General features: G+C 33.6%; 6 protein-coding genes across 24 annotated transcripts in view; 2 read left to right on the top strand and 4 right to left on the bottom strand.

The window, feature by feature from the left end:
* Positions 1-3,397, bottom strand: part of LOC107218001 (katanin p80 WD40 repeat-containing subunit B1) — a 41,836-nt gene extending 38,439 nt beyond the window's left edge. For 12 of the 13 annotated variants that reach the window (XR_006902584.1, XR_006902579.1, XR_006902583.1 and 9 more), the window contains exons 1-3: positions 2,974-3,397; positions 2,250-2,380; positions 923-1,267 (exon numbers count right to left, since the gene is read on the bottom strand). Coding sequence is in view for 4 of the 13 variants with exons in the window: in XM_046730189.1 (XP_046586145.1) it covers positions 923-1,267; positions 2,250-2,380; positions 2,974-3,007 (510 nt within the window). In the remaining 9 variants the exon portion in view is untranslated. The remainder of the gene's footprint in view (positions 1-922; positions 1,268-2,249; positions 2,381-2,973) is intronic. The other variant, XM_015655735.2, reaches the window with a different exon arrangement.
* A 293-nt stretch (positions 3,398-3,690) lies between these two features.
* On the top strand, positions 3,691-7,129 carry LOC107221239 (UPF0598 protein CG30010). The gene is made up of 4 exons (XM_015660156.2): positions 3,691-4,204; positions 5,417-5,465; positions 5,808-6,028; positions 6,148-7,129. Exons 1-4 carry the CDS (start codon positions 3,977-3,979, stop codon positions 6,382-6,384), a joined length of 735 nt encoding a protein of 244 aa, XP_015515642.2. The 5' UTR covers positions 3,691-3,976; the 3' UTR covers positions 6,385-7,129.
* Positions 4,467-9,359, bottom strand: LOC107221238 (AKT-interacting protein). The gene is made up of 7 exons (XM_015660155.2): positions 9,162-9,359; positions 8,627-8,808; positions 8,336-8,400; positions 8,143-8,243; positions 7,834-8,021; positions 7,533-7,701; positions 4,467-7,389 (listed from the first exon to the last, which is right to left on the bottom strand). Exons 1-7 carry the CDS (start codon positions 9,204-9,206, stop codon positions 7,306-7,308), a joined length of 834 nt encoding a protein of 277 aa, XP_015515641.2. The 5' UTR covers positions 9,207-9,359; the 3' UTR covers positions 4,467-7,305.
* Positions 9,360-9,402: 43 nt separating this feature from the next.
* LOC107221237 (M-phase phosphoprotein 6) lies at positions 9,403-11,225 on the top strand. Of its 2 annotated transcripts, none has more exons than XM_046732294.1 (4): positions 9,403-9,526; positions 9,627-9,739; positions 9,828-9,928; positions 10,371-11,225. In XM_046732294.1, the coding sequence occupies exons 2-4, from the start codon at positions 9,683-9,685 to the stop codon at positions 10,684-10,686; spliced, it is 474 nt and encodes a 157-aa protein (XP_046588250.1). In that variant the 5' UTR covers positions 9,403-9,526; positions 9,627-9,682; the 3' UTR covers positions 10,687-11,225. The 2 variants fall into 2 exon arrangements, with proteins under 2 accessions (XP_046588250.1, XP_015515640.1); XM_015660154.2 differs by having other exon boundaries at positions 9,411-9,739; positions 10,371-10,691; positions 10,980-11,225.
* A 142-nt stretch (positions 11,226-11,367) lies between these two features.
* Positions 11,368-14,173, bottom strand: LOC107221248. 6 transcript variants are annotated; one of them, XM_046732290.1, is made up of 7 exons: positions 13,772-14,173; positions 13,442-13,606; positions 13,044-13,285; positions 12,559-12,936; positions 12,276-12,456; positions 11,875-12,090; positions 11,368-11,750 (listed from the first exon to the last, which is right to left on the bottom strand). In XM_046732290.1, exons 2-7 carry the CDS (start codon positions 13,583-13,585, stop codon positions 11,502-11,504), a joined length of 1,410 nt encoding a protein of 469 aa, XP_046588246.1. In that variant the 5' UTR covers positions 13,586-13,606; positions 13,772-14,173; the 3' UTR covers positions 11,368-11,501. The 6 variants fall into 6 exon arrangements, with proteins under 6 accessions (XP_046588246.1, XP_046588247.1, XP_015515655.1 ...); XM_046732291.1 differs by having other exon boundaries at positions 13,863-14,173; XM_015660169.2 differs by having other exon boundaries at positions 13,486-13,606; positions 13,863-14,173.
* A 144-nt stretch (positions 14,174-14,317) lies between these two features.
* LOC107221247 (nucleolar protein 10) lies at positions 14,318-19,166 on the bottom strand. The gene is made up of 11 exons (XM_015660167.2): positions 18,981-19,166; positions 18,829-18,874; positions 18,445-18,659; positions 17,800-17,936; positions 17,134-17,346; positions 16,748-16,976; positions 16,063-16,482; positions 15,685-15,967; positions 15,337-15,601; positions 14,683-14,779; positions 14,318-14,506 (listed from the first exon to the last, which is right to left on the bottom strand). Exons 1-11 carry the CDS (start codon positions 19,044-19,046, stop codon positions 14,372-14,374), a joined length of 2,106 nt encoding a protein of 701 aa, XP_015515653.1. The 5' UTR covers positions 19,047-19,166; the 3' UTR covers positions 14,318-14,371.
* Between the last annotated feature and the right edge of the window lie 37 nt (positions 19,167-19,203).

Below are 19,203 nucleotides of genomic sequence, written 5' to 3'. Positions count from 1 at the left end.
AACAATAAATTGAATCCATAAAGTATGATTGAACTTGAGCAAAATCTTGAGTTAAAGCTAGGAGCCTGTGATAAAACTGAAAGCAAAGTGACAGTCCTAAGATAGAAGAAATGTTGGAAAAAAAAGAGGTAATATCAATAAATGACGCTTATTTGAACCAGAATACTTATGTAAAGAAATTCCAAAGTAAATTGGTTATTGTCAATAATGTAAGGCTGTTCAACTGGGAAATCTGCAGGAAAATTTCTGATACCAAATTAAGATTCCGTACTAACAGAAGAATTTGAAAATAAAATTAAATTAATTCATATTTATGTATATTATATTATTATTTAAAATTTCCTAATATTATTAGCCTGTTACAAGTTATAACACCAGCACTTGGATAACAGAGCTAATACCTGATGAATTTTGATGGAGTAATTTCCATAAATCACGCGTAATACCATCAAGAATTGAGTCATGCACTAATGGAAGTTGAATAAAAAAAAATTGTCGCATTTACATAACATCTAACTAACTTTGTACGTTGCATATTTTTAATTCCTGTCAACAGCATCTTGAAATTTTCGGTAAAAATGATGTTTTCGTTATTAAAAGATAAAATAAATATTTGCCGGCGGAACTTACGTGACTGTTTCCATTATGAAATAAATAAATTATAGAGTTTCAAAACCACTGAATTTTAAATTGATAGGTATTCAAAATGAAAATAACTTTTTTGAAAGAGCTCATGAATACTCGTGGATGAATCTTGATTGTTTAACTAAGCAAGTCGTCAAGCCTGAGACAATGCATGATTATGCCTGACATAATGAAATGAAAACTTGTGTTTATTATACAAATTGAAAAAAACTTTTCTTCAAAACGATTCAGAAATATCTATTCACTGTCGTTTTGCATTAATCTTTTACATGTTTACCTTGACTTTCCCTTCTGCTCCAGCACTGGCTATCCACTGTCCGTCAGGACTAAATTTTAAACTATTGACAGTATCTGTATGGCCTTTGTAAGTGAATATACACCCCTTTCTTCTCATATCCCACAACTTTATTGCTTTGTCCAGACTTCCTGATGTTAATAATTCTCCATAGGGGTGAAAATCCATGCATCTAATACCATTTCCATGTCCCGTCAGAGTTCTGGCAAGCTTTGCATGCTCCAGATCCCAAATTTTTAGCACACCGGTCTGTGATCCAGCGCAAACTAAGTCTTCCGTTTGACCGAAACGAACACATTCTATTGCTGTCGCGTGTCCACTCAGGCTCTGAAAACAGATTTTAAAAATGGTCCAATTGAAAAATAGAATGACAACTAGAGTGGCTACTGAAGTAAGATTTCACCTTCAATTAAGTTCTAAAATCTGCAAATTCATTTATGAATAAGAACCCGTGTGGCAAAAGAAAAAAAAAACATCTGGGGTTCAATATTAATGGAGTGGAATGTTTGTTGAGTTGAGCAGAAGAAATAGTATGTAGCAATCAAGACCTTAGTCAGTGTAGCTAATAAATCAAAATGCATAAAATAATAAAAAGTCGATGACTGTTTAGCTAAATTGAGAAAGTATGTCAGCTTGGGCCATTTTGTTTTGGCAAAGGTGAAGAAGACATTGTTGCTATACCAGTACTCAGGTAGTATTACTGTGGATATTAATACCTGCAATGATGTAAAACCATCCATATCCCAGATAAGGATCTAGACCTTAAATAGTGATTTGCAACGTCATGAAATAGATATAAAGTTTAATAATTCAAGAATTTTGTATCTTTAGAGAAAATGTACTAACGTACTTGAATACTTTGAGGCTTGTAAACAATGGTCCATGTCGGTAAAGGAATCGGGTCTGCATTGCAGTCCTACATAAAATAACTATTTTATAATCTTTATTTATTTTACTTGTATATATCTAATTGTTGGCAAAGTTCTGAAATAAAAATACAGCTATATGAAGAATATTATGGATCCTCCTATTGCAGTTTGAAAAAAAAAATTCAATTACCTATGTTTCTAATATAGGTAGAATTTAATGTAAGCACTGTTTAAAAAGGTAAGATTTCACAACAGCTCGACACAACGTCTTAATTTTTATCATTGTTACTTGATAGGAAAATGATTTGAAAATTGGAATGGAAACAAATATTGATAATAAAAAATGAAAGAAGGATTGAAATCTATGAGTTTGTAATATTAAGCTTTTTGTAATGCTTAATATAGTTAATAATCATCATTGATCAGCTAACAAGACTCACCATAATACAGTTGTGCTTTCCAACGGCCCATAAGTTGACTTTACGATCGTCACCGCCGGTAACTAACACTCGGCCAGATTTATGACCCAATGCTAGACAGTTGACGTTTGATGTATGAGCAGCAAAATCCTCTATGAAAATAAAAATATAAAAAAATCTGAGACAGCTTTGTCAATTGGTTTCTTGTATATTCATTAAAGACTGACATAAGCTTGAACGAATGTTTCTCAGTAGTCTTTACAAGTATTATTTGCTGACAGTCTGATTTGTCAAAATACTCTAGGGACTCGGAGCGAAAATAATTGTTGCGACATACAGCCTGCACACCTCACTGAATGTGTCTGAAAGTTTACTGGAGTTTTCCACGGAGATGCCATTTACAATTAAACGCTGAAAATTCGGATTTTAGACTTTCTGCTAAATTTTTCACAATCAAAATGGAATTTTATTTACCAGATTTTTTGTTATAATGAACGGGTTCATACAAGTTGACTTTTACACAGAATGATTCAAATGAATCGTGGAGTAATTTCAAGGTTATGGTCACTGAAAAAACTTGACTTTTTATTAAAGAATATTTAGTAAATATCAAGATGAGATTTTAAATGAATTTAATCTGACAGAGATGAAAGGTGAATCCGTGGGTAAATCACATGTAGATACAAAATTGAGTAAAAAAGGTTGACAAGTAATAAGGTATGATTGAATATGTAAAGTGACTCACGTAATTTCCAGGATCTCTTAGTTGACGAAGCCATTTTCGGTATAAAAAATGACAAAATCAAAAATAAATTATTTAGGAACAGTGTTCATTTGACGTTTTACTGGTTTTGATGGAGAGAATTTTTTCTTGGTCGATTTAGAACGGTGCATTTTTACTAATTCTCTTGTACCGTCTATTATTAACGTCGGTCGTAAACACACTAAGAAACTTTTAGTTATGTTATGGTTAAGCCTGAAGAAATTCTTCCCAGCTATATTTTCTCGCGTCTTTTTTAGGTAATTTCTTGATTTACACGATTGTTGTATCTCATTTCTCTCTATCAATGCTCTCCTTGACATACAATTCCATCTGTGGAATACACGAACTCAGCTGCGCAACGTCGATACTCAAATCACGATATTCGAGATTCAAAGATCGATAGTAGCGACTAGACGTCGAATTCTTCAACACTACTGGCGTTGACTGAACTTTGTTAAAGACACCAAAGACGGTTACCCTAATAGGCTGTATTGGGTCTTACAGATTCGCTTATAAACGGCTCCGGTCGATAAAGAAGCTACCGAATCGCCAACACGGCTTCTTATGGCCACGGGCCCACTTGCCCGCTGAGTACTTGTTACGAAAATTTGTCCACGGTTAACCGTCTTTAAATTCTTCCGTCAATGACAACATAATAATTCAAGAACACATTACGTAAAAAACGTGTGTCAAAGTATGAAGTGATGGCACGATGACATGGTCATCGTCAATGCTGAACCAAAAAATACGGTTGTAGAGTCGGAAGGTCGGACTCCCGCTGTTGCTTTCTCTTTCTAATTAGCGCTTCGGATCGGTGCACGAACCGTGCAGTCCATCTCTATAATATCTATGAAGAGTAGGTTTCTCTCTGCGCACGCCGTCACGAACGTGGGGGCTGATAATATACTTCGACATCCCCCTGTTTCACATGCCTCTTATGTAAACGTTTCGAAATAGTTTACCAGTTTCTTATTCATATTGCTCAATGAATCGTCCTAAAACAGTTTTCCACCTAATGTTCAATCTTAAATTCCTTTCAAACAACAGATTAATACCTTATTCTGGCTTTTCCTCGATCTATAAATATCTATCAAATCACCGTCCGCGTTCAATATGTACACTCAGCAGAAGAACTCTCGTTACTTATATACAAGGACAATCGCCCGAACCTCGAATTCGTGAATATTTCTATTACATCGATCACCAAGGAATGGTAGGTGTGATAATAATCTAAATAAGAAGTACGATCGATATCACTACTTCTGTGGCTGCTGATATCACGATTAAACGACTTAGAGGAGGCTCCTCAATTAGACATGTAATTTGCAGGCCGTTTGAACGGGTTTTGAAATGTTCCGGCGAAATTGCGAACTGTCTTCAGAAAACTCTACTTACTCTTGTTCTTGAAGATACGTGGATTTTCCAGAAATTTATCCTACAAACATTTCAGAAAAACTAAAACCGCCGTTTTCGAACCATGTTATGTCATCGTTTTTATTTACAATTAATACTTGTAAAAGTAGATCCAAGCTAACCACTAGGTGCCATATATGTAGATCCTCACTAGTGATCTCGCTGGTAAAGATCTGCGGTAAATAGATAATTCAAGAGAATCCAATTTTGGTGATACAGACTCCAGACAAACTCGTTGAAGCGGATAGTAGATCTAACTGAAAATTTAATTAGAACTGTAATAAAAAATAGTCTAGCTCTTCAAAGGTGCGAAGAGTAGATTTATGTATGTTTTTCTTCTTTTTCCTTGTTCTGTTCAATAAGTGCCAGATAGTTTCATATATCTGCTAACTACCATTTAGACCATGAACATCATCACTGGATAAACAAATAGAAATTCAACAATGATTTTATCTGGAAACACTACGTATTTGCTCTTACAACAAAGTGTGTTAAAAAATTATGCAAAAAAATAAAAGTGAATTTCTTATTATCGCAATATTACTAAAATCCCTATTTTTTGGGAAAATCTAAGCAAAATTTCTGGTAGAATAACTGCGGTATCAACTACGCGATTAATGTAGATGAAATGCAAAGTACAGGAAAACTTTATTGTTGATCTCTGTTAAATGATTATTTGGGTCACTGTATTAAATTATTCGGGTCACTGTATTAAATTATTTTTTTCTAATTCGTTGGGTTAAGAAAATATGTATCTATTTTTGAATTCTCATGAAATCGTATTTGAACTAATTAATCAGAGCAAAATAAGTTAAACTGTTACAATATTTTTACATTTATTGATTCCATTTGAATGCCTGTAATAGTTTCACTGGATATTGTTTTTTACTCGAATAAAGAAATTAATTGAATACAAGATCTTATTAACATATTGGATATTGCTTGAATTTTGAAATATTTTATGGTCTCCAGAGGTACATGGATAAAATTTGTATATCTTTCAAATTGACAGTTGTTTCTTGATGATTCTCGAATGAAGAACTTCACCTCTTGTTTTAAAGGTACGTATTCGTATGTTGCTGATTTGTATTAAATAGATCAACTTAACAATTAACAGTTCATAAATCAAACACTTACAGATTTCAACACTGATCTCTAACATAAAGATCTCTAGTGTAGAGATCAGTGGATTTCAATCTCTGTTTTAACTTCCAAGTCACATCTCCTTGAAAATAGGTCAAATTCGCATAAATTAATCATTAAATACATGTACAGTAATTCTAGCTTATATGCATTCGTGATCAAATTCCTTGAAGTTTGAATACAATAGATCTAATCCACATAAGCCTTTTTCAACGGTTTATCATGAAAGCATTCTGGAAAATTGTTTTATCGATTTTCAGAGAAAAAGTTTTTGGCATTCTTCTTCACAAGACTTCGCAAAAATGAAACTGGCCGTTACATGGATGATTTTCCCTACCTGTCACCATGTGGAAGAGAACGAAATTTCGTCAGATGTGATGATCTTCCAATCGTGTTTACACATGTCATTCAAAAGGAAGATTTAGATACTGGAGGAGTGAAAAATCAATTTAGTTATGCTCATGCCGATGAGTTACTGACGGTTTGTATGTTTTTTATTTTTGCTCACCTTTTACGATAAGGAACACCTAAATTTAGCCTTAGACCATAAATGAAAAATTGATAGATCTGCTGACATGTGAATCTTTGTTATAATCATAGGTTCCTTTTGAGCCAGCAAAAATCTTCATGAGCATGGAAACTGGACGAGTTTATCATCCTGCACCAAAAATTGCTGGTGGCATAGGCTTGGTGCGATCTAAGCTAGCATTAGAATTTAGCAAATACTTTGAATTCCATAATGGCGAAGAACAAAGTCCAACGCATTTTTCTTGGGACAATAATAGACATGAACTGGATTCCGAATGGCATAAAAAAATAGCTAAAAAAGTTCTGTGAAAAATTGTAAACTAATTATTTTTACAACCATTGCAATTCGTTTCAAGTCTACATATAAAAATGTGAGGGTTGACATTGTCCAGAAGATAAAACATTCGCAGAAAAACTTTAAACTAGAGTCTAATAAAGATATGATTAAAGAGAGTTTCCTAAAATAGTTACAAAATAATAAATTGAAAAATCATTTATTATTAGCCCTGCATTTGTTGAATTGCAAAATGTGTAGACCAAACTATGAAACGATGGTAATCTCTTATTTTTCTAGTAAAAAATTGAGCACCATATTTAACGTTGACGGAAGAATTTAAAGACAATTACCCCTCTCCTGGACAAATTGTGGTAACCAGTACTCTGCGGCTAATTGAGCCCTGGGCCATAAGAAGCCATGTTAACGTTTAACAGTCATCAGTTAACGTATTTGATTACAAATTTTTTATATATACATTGCCTTAAAGACAAGTCTTTATAAATTCGTCATACATATTCTACGTGTTGTTGCACGAGCCTATAAGTCAATAGAATTATATCGTGAGTAATAAATATTAAAATTAATAATGATAACACTCCATTAGACTTCTGTGATATAATTGTTTTAGAATGGGGCCTACTCTCCGACATTAGCATAAATTAGGGACATATGTTTATACTTCTAGAAATATAAACTCTGATACTTTATACATGTACGAAAAATTTTCGATTCCTGATCCAAAACTGTACACGTTTGATTAAAGATTTACTTATTTCAGTTGGTTAAGTCTTTATAAACATACATAGAAAAATATTAAGTCGTACATCGTACCATTTGTTCATCTCTTGTTAAATGACGATTGCAATAAGTAAATGTCGAAAATTACGAACGTCTAAGGTTTGAAAATACCTCATCTGTTGTGTTAACGACTCTCCAGGCTTAAGAAGTTTTTGTTATCTTGTTTCGGGTTTTGAAAAAGGCTGAAGCGATCCTGGCTGTACCCAAGAAAATCCAAGCACCTTATTTTCCTCTTCCTTCTGAAATTGGCCAAAATTTCAATTATTTATCTACAGTAGCTGTCGATTTCAGTTCAAACATGACAACTTTATGTTTCATGCTTTGATGCCTTATTACTGATATGGATATAATGTTTTTTCAACAACCACAAATCGTAAGTTACCTTTGATTTTAATATCTCCTCCTTGATACCATCGTGCGATGAACTATCATAAGGGGTAAAAGTAATGTAATGCGGATCGTCAGTTGAAGGTGGATCGTAAAGCTGACTCAAACTCTCTGTAACACTTGCCCTAGCTTTTTTTTGGAAACTTTCAATGTTACTTGCAAATCTAAAACAATATAGACGGGTAAATTAATAAAATACCATTCCATGAAAATTTTGTATGTTTGAATACATTAGCAATGATAGTCATGATCAGTATGCTTGAAAAGGGCACATCAATAGATAAGAATTTTCTTACAACATCAGAGCTTCTTCATTGATGGACGGCATCTTTGACTCGATTTTGGAAAAGACCTTGACAATGTACTGCACTAATTGCCAAACTCTATTGTTTCGTTTCCATTCAGGAAATTCCCACGTTGTATCTAACTCTCCAGTATCAGCCTTCAATAATGGATGAAATACATTCGGTTGAAATACAACTTTCTGTAAGATAATCGAATGGTTAGCAATACTAGAAAAAGAAAACAAATATACCTATATATGATACAGAAATAGAAAGAAAATAAGCAACCTAAAACTCTGTTGAATGATTTATATAACTTACCGGACAACCACCGTCGGGAAAAGTTGGGGGCAAGGTAATTGTGAATCTGAATACGCCACCTTGGTAAATTCCTTGTCTAACAAAGAAGACTCCAAACCATACTGCAAGAAAAAAGGCCAACACTTACACAAACTGTTTTCGATCAATCCTGGAAGTGTTGAAATAGGATTACAAACTTTATCATTTAACTTACAAAATGAGTCATTTGCAGATGGAATCACATAAATTCTTTTTAGATCTTGTTTCTGCATCATATTACTGAAACAAAATTATGCAACGTTATAGATTTATTGACGATCCAGCCAAAACTCAAATTGAATACAACATGAATTATTGTTAAATTTTGAGCATTTTCAGGATGATTCGTTGCTTAGATTTAAAGCAGGTGTACCAGAAACAAGTTCTTGCGCTGTAGCATTTTATCTGCAACATGCAACTTAATAATTGATCAAAGTTAAAAAAGTAGGTACACTATTCAACTTACTATTCAGAAAGAATTATATACTCTTGTAAGAACACAGCATATTCTCTGTTACTGCGAGTCGAAGGAGGTCTATCGATCATCCTAGTGGACATGGCAAGCTGTGTCTCTCCATTACTATTGGATGGCAACAATTTCCTTAACGATCCTTGCTGCCTGTAGTTGTCGTCCACATCTCCTTCGCCCTTCAAAAGTCAAATTAAAAAAAAATGTCAAAGTTCACGTAAATAGTTAATAAACTTGACAGTGTCGATATTCACACAACAGCGACGTGCAAGTTACGCTAGACTCAAGACAGAGTCATACAGGTATAATCAGGATATGTTTAACGTTTGATATACTGTTACTAGTTTTTATGAGTTATTATTCCTTCATTATCCGAAACAAGAACATAAATGAATGATCCACAATATTTTAAGTATTATCATTGCAGGTAGTCGTTATTGCTTTATTCTGGTAAAATATGTTGGTTAGAAGTTACAGCGTTTATTAATATACAGCTTTTGACAACAGCATTGAAATAAATTGTCATGTTTACCTTGATCCCGGTCGTTGTATATCTCGATGACATCGTTACAATCATTAATAATATACGTATATTTGTGATCCTAAACTTTTAATTATAGATATGTTACATAATCATAATGAAATATTGATCAAGAGATTTATAATATTTATGAATGAACTAATTCATCTGACATCTGTGATTGAACTGAAGTTACTGTTTCGAGATTGGATCGATTGTGATCCAGACGCCAGTGTTTCCCTAGCTCACTTCGTTCTATCTATTTGACTGTCGGGTTGGGTATATTTGGGTATTTTTCAGGTCCTTCATCCATGCTCCATGTGATTACCCTGCTTCTTAGAAAAAGTGAAACATAACCAAAAATATTTAAAATTTAGGTTGGGTTCCGCAATTGTTTGTTACTGTTTACTGGCTGCCTCATATTTACTGGTTTTCTTCATAAAACGTAATTGGTCTTGACACCAAGTATTTTTTCAGTCCGAAGTCGAAAAATTTTACAACTTCGCAGATCCTTGTTCATAATTTTGTTAAAAATGACTGCAAGAGAAGTGAACAAGACGAAATTGTCGAAAGGTATTTTGGAAATGAAGGTAATAGACGAAATTTGTATGGTTAAGTTATTTTTATCAGATTATGCAGTTTCATATGTCACAACTTTTTTTATTCCTTTTCATCTAGTTCATGAAACGAACCAAAGAGAAAGTTGAGAAGCAACTATTTCAAGAAGAAGGCAAAGAATACTTCGGGGCACAGCTGACTAATCACATGAAGAAAGGATCGTAAGTTTATAAACTCAACGATAACAAATAATATTTTCCACTTGCAAGGAGTCTTAGTTTTTACTGACAAAATTCTACAGCAATTATATCTTTATATTTCACTAATATCAACTAAGTTAAATACTAACAACAGAATCAATTATTATGTAAATAGTGAATAAAAAGCAAAATACTAATTGACTAAACACATGTTTCAGTCAGTAATAGTTGCAATCAATGTAAATCATAAGTTTCAAATTAAAAATATTTGGGAAACTCAGCCGAACTCTGTTGAATCAATATTTATATCGCTAAGGAGCAGATTTGTTTCCTTTTTTATTGGATTGTCTTCACAAATTGCTGTTAGGCAATTCCTCTGATATAAGTATAGAGGTATCACTTTTTTTTCAGATTTTATTTTTTCTAAATATCTAGTTCATTCAGTTTTCGATACTTGTTTTAGGGATAAATTCATCATTGAGCCAAGCTTTGTGTTTTGTGAAGGTTTGCTTGACGGTCGAGTGAGCTTTCGCGGTATGAATCCAGAGATAGAGAGACTGATGGAATTGGAAGAAGAAGCTAAGCAAGCTTTGACCCGGAAACAGAATGAAACTGAAATAACTGATGAACAGATGGCAAAGCATTACAGATCCTCAGCAGTGGATACAATGGCAAAAAAATTCAGGACAAAACATGAAAACAAGAAATATGTAAGGGATGACAGCATCGAAATAGAACCCTTAGAGAAAAAACCTAAATTTTTGAAACCATCGGACTAAGAAGGGTAATCGTATACTAAATGTATTTTATATTTGGATAAATGAAACACCTGATCTTGCTAAATGCTTCTTATTTTTAACAAGAGCTGAAGATTTGTGTTAAATAATAATTAATTTTCGTAAATACACGTTTGCGTGTGTGTGTGTGCGTTGGGTATTTGGTAGCTTCATAGTTTGAAATTTGGTTTCGAACTTAAAATAGCATAGAAAACATATATTTTGTATGTCTCTGCATGTAACTCAAATCTCAAATTTTGTATAATGCATATTTTTTCCTCTCTTTTTCTTCACAGGTAGATTTACCTGAGTTAAATTCATGCTTTCCGGAATTACCAACTAATGGGTACATCTAGTATAATTGTTCTTAATATTTATTGTAAGATCAAAACTTTTTCATTAAATTAATTTTATCAGCAATATACAGTACAAGAATATTTTTATTAAATAATTGTAAAACTTTACAACGTATTAACATTTTTAAGATATAGTCCTGTACATATATGCCAGTTGAAAAAAGAAAATCCGAATTGCTGCCACAATAGAGTAAAAATAATAATGACACAAATCTATTCATCCTATCTGATTTATTTTGTTTAATGTATTGTAAGGTTGAAATTCCCAATGTTAATGCAATAAAATATAAACACAACATTCACTTACCTCAACACTAAGAATTTTCGGAATAGTCAACAAAAAGGAAATTACCACAGATATAACAAATTTTACACTCATTTTCTCTTCTCTTTCTGGCTAGATTTCTGTACAACATATTTATTATGCTACGTTAAAAACTTGAACACATTTTCAATTGAAATTTATAAGCCGGATAGAAAATGGCACTGCCCTAGGATCAACATAACAATACTCCCAACAGTTAATGCCAACAACAAATACCTCCCAGTTATAGGTACTCTGAATAATCTAGCGCACATATTTAATGAAGACGCATATAATAGAATTGTATCCAAGTCCGATCCTGGAGTGTCCTGATACACGAATGGACGTACGCGAATTTCATGCCCAATTCCTTGAATAGTTGAGCATGCTGAAGTTAATCGTGCTGCCTAAATAAGTAATAGAGAATGAAAATATCATAATTGTTCAATACTCTTTTGAGGGTACTTTCCCTAATTGTAATCTACTAAAAATTAAATGCTTCAGATATTATAGGTGTAATCTGTTACGAACCTGTATAAAAGGGGCTAATGATATCACGACCCACAAAGACACATTTATAATACTAATATAAATAATCGGACTGCTTTGTACATCGACGTTATCGTATTTCAGTAGCCATAAAATACCAGCTGCAGCCCACGAAAAATTTACCACAGTGTATATGCATACTGCCGGACCAAAATCATCATTGAAATATTTCAGCAATTTTTTAAACTCACTAATCTCCTATAACAAAAATTTAATAAAAGTATTTAAACAAATCCATCGTAAAATACTACCCACATAAATTATGTTTATAAAAGAAAGAATAAAATAATGGCTACAATTCTGTAATACTTCATTCATAGAGTAGTCATAAATACTGTCAATTCAGCTTTGTGCATGTATTACACAAATTTATACATAAATACCTTCATCCAATCTAATGGAGCCAATGTATGTTGGAGTAACTTGGTTCGTAGAAAGTATAGATGCGACATTAATAGTTGTCCTTGCAAGCAGTAACTTGTTATAATCGTTCCTTGAACCATATCATGCCATAAGGTACAAACGATCAGAAAAAATTTTAAAACAGTCTTCAACTGGTCTGGACTGTAAGAATATGTTGTTAAAAAAAATTTGAACAAAGATTGAACCTTGATTCCTCTAGTGATTTTCCTATTTGCAACACTCTTGTTGGGTTCGTTTCTTTACCTAGAATGAAGCCATTGAAATACAATGATTCCTCTTGCCATCATTAAGTTCACAGTGATCAAAGCTATGATCATCCATATAATGCTCAGCACAATGAATAACCACAGTATTCTAACTAATCTCTTCTGACTACCGCGATCTGATGGGTCTGAAGACATGAGAAAAGCTCTCTCCATCAAGTTTTGAAGCTGCTCGTTCTCCCGTATTCTAAATAAATAAACTGCATACAAATATGCACTGAGATGAAGAATGCTTGGTATCGCATAGCTGAATGCTATACTTCCATAACATATTCTTTCATACTGTAACTCCTTGGTAGTGTTAGACACTAGCTCATGATCGATTCGCATCAAGGTATAGCAAAACCCACGATCTCGTCTGATGAAGACAAAAAGAAAATGTATGAAATGACTATATCGTACATCAAACAATTGATAGTCAATAAATACGTTCCCCAGAATCATTATATGAATCGAAAAATTCACCTAAAACAAGCCGTATATTGAAGAACGTATCCAATGCACATGAATATAAGGACTTGAAAAGTGTGCAGATTGGCAAAAATTGAATAACAAGGCGAGCACTCTATATCATCTCCACTTGTTGGTCTCAATCCCATTACTCCGAGAAGTCTTAAATAGGGACGTAATATTTTGCATTTGCAATAATGTAGGACGGCTGAAGTGCTGAGATTTTCATAATCTGGTCTTTCGGTAATTTCTCCAACCTATTTAAAAGAACAAAGAAAAGAGTAAATTATTAATACAGTGGATATATTCCGCAGTAACTGATGGAATGATATAATGGTGGGCACATAGCGTTGACTGAAGTTATGCCTGAACTTTGAGCGCCGGCTTTTTATCAGTAAAGCAAGTAATCTTACTTCGGCACTTTCTAATTCTGATAGAATCGATGTTGTCGACATACGCAATGGGTCTCCATTGTTTTCGTTGAGGCCAGTGCGCTGGTTTTTTGAATTCACTGCTTCGTTTGAGCTTTGCCTAGACTGCAGCCAGCAAAGCATCATATCCTCCTTACTTTAGCTATTCTAAAAACGTGATATAAGAATAGTTAGAATACTAAGACAGGAACGTTATACAGCCAATGCACAATCAATGTCAATTCAGATCTGAATTTGTAAACAAAAACACAGTGATGGTTGTTGATTTTCGACAATTACACAATTTCAAGATTTTGATGAAGTACCACATACACATGAAAACTGGATTCAAAGTTAAGATAGCTTGAATTAAGAAACAAAAATAATTAGAATAAACCTAAAGTTTAATTTTTAACTATTGTACATTTTGCATTATTGTAATAACGTATTAATCGAAATATGCAATACTAAGTATATATCAAGTACTTTATTGTGTGAGGGACTGGTACTATATGAGAATGTAAACAAACAAGTGTATAACTTACCCGTGGACTTACCAAAGGCATCCTTCTAGCAGCAGAGCGGCATTTAGCTCTAGACTTTGAAACATATGTGTGTATGAAAATATTCCTATAGTATCAAATACGGTTCGACACGATAATTTACTACACATATAAGAGTATTTTCTGATGACTTGTTTCACCTCTGAGAGTTGTGATACACTATAATCAGACGTTGATACAACAATTTGTTTGTGAGTGATAGTAATTATTATTTCTTTGTATGGTAGTGCTGTAGCACGATAACAATTGTGAAGGGAATGACTCTTATACTGTAACGATGGTCAGGGAATAACGGATTAGTTTTATGCTATTATTATTTACAAGTAAGTATAAAAGATTTTTTTTTTCATTTTGTTTTCGTCCGTCGATCCTATACAACTCTTTTGCCGTTCCAAAATTTCGGCTTCAATTTATTGCCGATTTTCCCCGCTGAACGAGACAATCGCTTACGCTCCGCACAATGCTTAACTGTTTTCTCTTCCGAATAGCCACCTGATTTTTTTAGCTGTAACAAATGTTATACAAGTTGTTTTGTAACATTCACCTTTTCATGCAACGTACATGTTGGTCCTTATGCTAAATAGTATTTAATACAGGTTGCACATTGAACTTTGAATTTTCTTGATTTCGAACTCTAAAACACACTACTTTGTCACTTTCGCATAATTTTAATCAACAAACCTTTTTAGTGCTGAATGTCATTTCTCTATTTCCCAACGAACCAAGCATTCTGACACTATTGACTTCTTCAGCTTGCAATCTTTGGCCAAGGCTCGCTCTGTAATTAAGTGCAATAATTCATATCAATAAATTACCTACTTTGCTATAAACATGATGTATTTCTTATATTGTAAAACTTGAATATCATATCGAAATGTTATATTAATAATTATATTTTATACACTGAACGTGCGACTTTTAGCTCTGAAACTTCCTGACATCATAATTAGTAAAAGAGATACATGGAAGTAATAGCACTGAGTGATTCATCCTGTTATCTAGGCATCAAACACATTTGTAGATTTGAATAATACTACATAGAATTGACTTAGGAAGAATCAATAACGAATGAGTTTAAATAAACTAACGAAAATAACAAGTGATTTCTCTAATGGAGAAAAAAATATAGAGTAGAAAACAATGTGGTCAATCTCACAGAGTCAAAGCAAACACGCACATAAATGGTAATTTAATTGTTTTCATGAAATTCAGTTTCCTCAAATCGCTATTCGTGCTTGAGATTGTGCTGATAGAGAGGTAGTAAAATTGCCTCCTGCATTAATACCATGAGGCTTATTCAATAAATTCTCTTGGATATCCACAGAAGATTCTTACTTGTTTTGTTTTTGTCTGACTGTCCTGATACCCATAAACTCGACGCCTTCTTTGAGTTTGAAAAATTTAGCTGATTTGCTCTCTGATCGATCTACTGCTTCTGTTTCTTGATTCTCTTCTCTTCGCGCCTTTTCTTCTTCCCACTCTCTTTGTCTCGTCTCTCTCTTTATTAATTTGTGCTGCTTCTGAACTTCCTTAGCCCAGCCTTTGTCATCATCCGAACTATCATCATCCGACAATGAACTTTCCTCCGAACTTCGTTTACCTTGATTCATTTTATTTTACGGTGAAACTAGACAGTCCAGAATTTAATACCAATGATAATGGTACAAGTGGAAAAAAGATTACCTTCAAGTGCGTTTTCTTCTTCTCTGGCTATGTCAAATCGAGCTTGAGCTTCAAGTTTCTTGTTTAATTCTATTCTTCTAGATTTGGCAAGTTGTGATACTACAGGATTTAGCAAACGGAACTCCTCTGTGTTTTCGTCCACTTCAAAGTTTGGATCTTCAAATAATGGCTTGAACCGATTGTCTTTGAGAAGACTTGGTGTTTTCCGTTTTGCTTTTGGATCTAATTCGTTATCCAGCAATTTCTGAGCTAGACGTTTATTAACTGATGGCAATTTTGAAACCTGTGTAAAAAAATTCGATTTCACCAAATATGAAATAGTGAAAACTTATTTGGGTATGAAATTATTGAAAATTTGAAATATGCCAATGTTAGTACCTGCACTCGGTTCGTACGTTCCTCTTCAATTTTCTTTCTGATCTGTTTCCTCTGATATTCATCAAAGTTGAAAGGCTGAGCTACGTCTCTAGCCTTTCTATAGAGCCTAGCATCCATAAAATATCCGTGCATGTATGCCCTAAGTAAGTTACTTCCTTTAAGATGTGCTAGTCCGAAATCGTCCAGTTCCTTCTCAGTAATGAATTTATAGTCATCATAAACAGTATCAAAGTTAGACTCTTCAAGTTCTTCAGTAAGATTATCAAGAAAACTGCACCACCTAGGTGCAGGTCCTAGGCTGGGTATGTAGTAAGTTTGTAACTTAGTATCTTCATTAGCAATAAACATCATTCCGGTATTCGGAACAACACACATGTTATTGAAATCTGCCTGTGCTTCTATTGAGGTGTACAGCTTGCCCTGTAAAATAATATGACATGCGTTTAGTACAGCTGTTAGGCATCACTCAAGATTCATTTTTTCTATTTATACGGGAAAGACATGAAGTGAACGATAAGAATTTTAAGACTTTCAAACATAGGAAAATTATCTGAGAATTTAGGAGAACTATTTGCAAGAGTTGATTTTAAACGTATGTTTTGGCAGACCTCTTTCAGAGCTTTTCTGTGCGGATTTTGCACAATTGATGATCTGACAATATTTCTATACAAACGCGGCAACTTACCGTTTGTTTATCCCAAATTTTAACAACCGAACTATCCATAGAGTAGATCATACCCATCTGATTGTGAAATTCAATATCTCTGATTGGTAATCCGTACATGTGATCCTTTACCAACAATGGTTTATTTGATCTAATGTCGTAGAGTAATACTTGACCTGTAGCAGTACCCACGCCCAATGTAAGTGCATCCTGAAACTTGAGGGCAGTAATTGACGGAAATCCTTCAAGTCTGAAAATACATAATGTAAAATAAAATGTGCTTGTGTAATACGTAATAATAGTAAAAGTAATATTAGAGTCATGAAAAACTTCAAGAATCAACAGAATATCTACGTGGTATAAACTTCATGTACGCAAATATGAAAATTTTATTGCCATATACATACTGGGTATTTTCGGTGACACAATGAAACGCGCAGTCTAATGTACCGACTTTGTTTCTGGTACGAGGATCCCAGGCTTCGATTCGTCCTTCCTGAGTACCAATCATTAGCGAATGATGAATAGGATTTATGGTGCATCTGTTTATGCCAGAGGCCTCCGTAAATAATGATTGTAAAAATTGTCCCCTCTCTAGGTTCAGTCGATAGATCTCATTGCTAGAATTATTATAATCATCATTTATTGAGTTATACTAATCAATACGGGTGTGACCTTTCAGGGAATTGCGACAATTTCTATCCAGCTTAATTTAAAGTTGACAAATTACAACTCATGAGAAGTCTATCATTCTGTTATTTTTGAAAATTTATATTCCTTGAGATCTATGTAGCAAACTCTGTCTCTATAATTAGTAGTAAACTTGTTTCAATATAATGTGGTGAAGCTTTTAATTGAGACCTAACTATGCTTTCAAAAACCAGACAGCTGATGTGAGAAGTTTTTTTCTGGTTCACTTGTTTGAAATTCACATTTAACTCAATCATTGCAAAGTATGTTCTTGATGAGCATGTGCAATTATACCGCCAAAACGAAATTATTTCGTATTATTCTTGACTTGTGCAAGAATCACAAATGTTTCTTAAATTGCCATATGATAAAACACAGCTTACCTAGCACCAACAACAAATAGGTCGCAGGACGGATAATGGTACTGCATGTCTCTTCCGAACCGGGGTATCCTAAGTCTATAATATTTCCCTTGCGCCGAATGAAATTCAATGTATCTATCACAGTGCAAGAAGACTAACTGAAACGCAAAATTATGAGATTGTGAAGTTGGTGTCGTTATAAATCATTTGAGTAAGTTATCGATTCTTTTACTTACAGGGAACTGTAGGTAGGTCGACTCCTCCAATGTTCATCTAATTCATACATTTTGTAGTATATAGAGAATTAAGAGTCATGTATATTTTTTTATCTGCTAATAAACGGTTCAGAGTAGTGAAAACAACCCCCAAAGATGGGCACCTAACGGGGTGATTTCTTGTTGCACTTGATGAATTCGAATGAAACTAACCCTGAAATGTATGATTAATTAATACATATTTACGAACAGAAACATTTCAGTGTCAGTTTCATTCATTGGTTTCATCTTTGGAGGTTGTTTTCCATCCGCTCTAAAGCATTTATTAGCAGATAAGAAAATGTGTGTGTCTCTTAGTTTTCGATGGACTACGACATAATGAACTAAATCAAAATCAGAGGGGTCGACCTATCTATGGTTCTTTGTTAGTGAATATTGACTATATAATCACCTTACTGTAGTCGTCAGACAATATTTCAAATGTGAGAACTTCAGAATCGAAGCAACGCTCAAATTTAAGGGATAGGTTGTTCACGTCAAAACATTTTACCCTTGGCTTATATATGCCAGTAGCAAAAATATATTGGCCATCCCTGGAAACTTTGACAGACGTACTAATTCCAGGCATATCAAAATCCTGAATAAGTTCGATGCGTCTTCTGATATCTGTGAGTAAAATAAAATTATGTAATTTTTTTTTTTCTGCAAAGTAGTTTATAATTGTATTATTCAAAAAGATTAGACTATAATAAGAATTATTTGATAAAATTTTTTTGCAACGTAGATTATTGTAAAAACAAAAATACATATATATATATATTTCGAAGTAACTTACCGGCATTTTTTTTTAGTAAACTTCGTCGCTTTCTCTCTGATAACCACTAAAAAAAATTGCATTGTGTGAATTAAATATTAGAACGTTAATGAAAGTTAACTGATCATAACCTTAAAAATGGTATAACCCTCATGTAAATGCCATAACTTTACCTCGGGAAGAGATTTGCCCGCACTCAAGTTGTAGATTTTCACATTATTAGGATCTGAGACCTGCATTTTATTTACGTTCACATAAAGCACAAATTTAATAGAAAATACTGTGCAGGCCTGCCTGCACGCTTCTGTTATTACAGCTAGCTTAGACGGAACTAGCGTAACATAACCTCAATTCGGCTACAGCTGATTTTAAAAAGCCTGGGCCCCTATGGTCACT

Source organism: Neodiprion lecontei, chromosome 2 (assembly GCF_021901455.1).
Source record: "Neodiprion lecontei isolate iyNeoLeco1 chromosome 2, iyNeoLeco1.1, whole genome shotgun sequence".
In the NCBI taxonomy this organism is placed as follows: Eukaryota; Metazoa; Arthropoda; class Insecta; order Hymenoptera; family Diprionidae; genus Neodiprion; species Neodiprion lecontei.
Note: the sequence above shows the minus strand (reverse complement) of the source record. Positions and strands in the feature narration are given on the sequence as shown.

Coding starts and splice junctions, on each gene's coding strand:
- LOC107221248 (XM_046732290.1), bottom strand. CDS start 13,585: ATGATGCTTTGCTGGCTGCAGTCTAGGCAAAGCTCAAACGAAGCAGTG. Junction 13,286..13,441: donor CAGAATTAGAAAGTGCCGAA/GTAAGATTACTT, acceptor TCTTTTAAATAG/GTTGGAGAAATTACCGAAAG. Junction 11,751..11,874: donor CATTAGCCCCTTTTATACAG/GTTCGTAACAGA, acceptor TTACTTATTTAG/GCAGCACGATTAACTTCAGC.
- LOC107221239 (XM_015660156.2), top strand. CDS start 3,977: ATGAATCGTCCTAAAACAGTTTTCCACCTAATGTTCAATCTTAAATTC. Junction 4,205..5,416: donor ACATCGATCACCAAGGAATG/GTAGGTGTGATA, acceptor TCAAATTGACAG/TTGTTTCTTGATGATTCTCG. Junction 5,466..5,807: donor CTTCACCTCTTGTTTTAAAG/GTACGTATTCGT, acceptor ATCGATTTTCAG/AGAAAAAGTTTTTGGCATTC.
- LOC107221237 (XM_046732294.1), top strand. CDS start 9,683: ATGACTGCAAGAGAAGTGAACAAGACGAAATTGTCGAAAGGTATTTTG. Junction 9,740..9,827: donor AAGGTATTTTGGAAATGAAG/GTAATAGACGAA, acceptor CTTTTCATCTAG/TTCATGAAACGAACCAAAGA. Junction 9,929..10,370: donor AATCACATGAAGAAAGGATC/GTAAGTTTATAA, acceptor TACTTGTTTTAG/GGATAAATTCATCATTGAGC.
- LOC107221238 (XM_015660155.2), bottom strand. CDS start 9,206: ATGATTGTAACGATGTCATCGAGATATACAACGACCGGGATCAAG. Junction 8,809..9,161: donor ATACAACGACCGGGATCAAG/GTAAACATGACA, acceptor TGACTTTTGAAG/GGCGAAGGAGATGTGGACGA. Junction 7,702..7,833: donor AATGAAGAAGCTCTGATGTT/GTAAGAAAATTC, acceptor ATATTGTTTTAG/ATTTGCAAGTAACATTGAAA.
- LOC107221247 (XM_015660167.2), bottom strand. CDS start 19,046: ATGCAGGTCTCAGATCCTAATAATGTGAAAATCTACAACTTGAGTGCG. Junction 18,660..18,828: donor TTTACTAAAAAAAAATGCCG/GTAAGTTACTTC, acceptor TTTTACTCACAG/ATATCAGAAGACGCATCGAA. Junction 17,347..17,799: donor CTATTTGTTGTTGGTGCTAG/GTAAGCTGTGTT, acceptor TAATAATTCTAG/CAATGAGATCTATCGACTGA.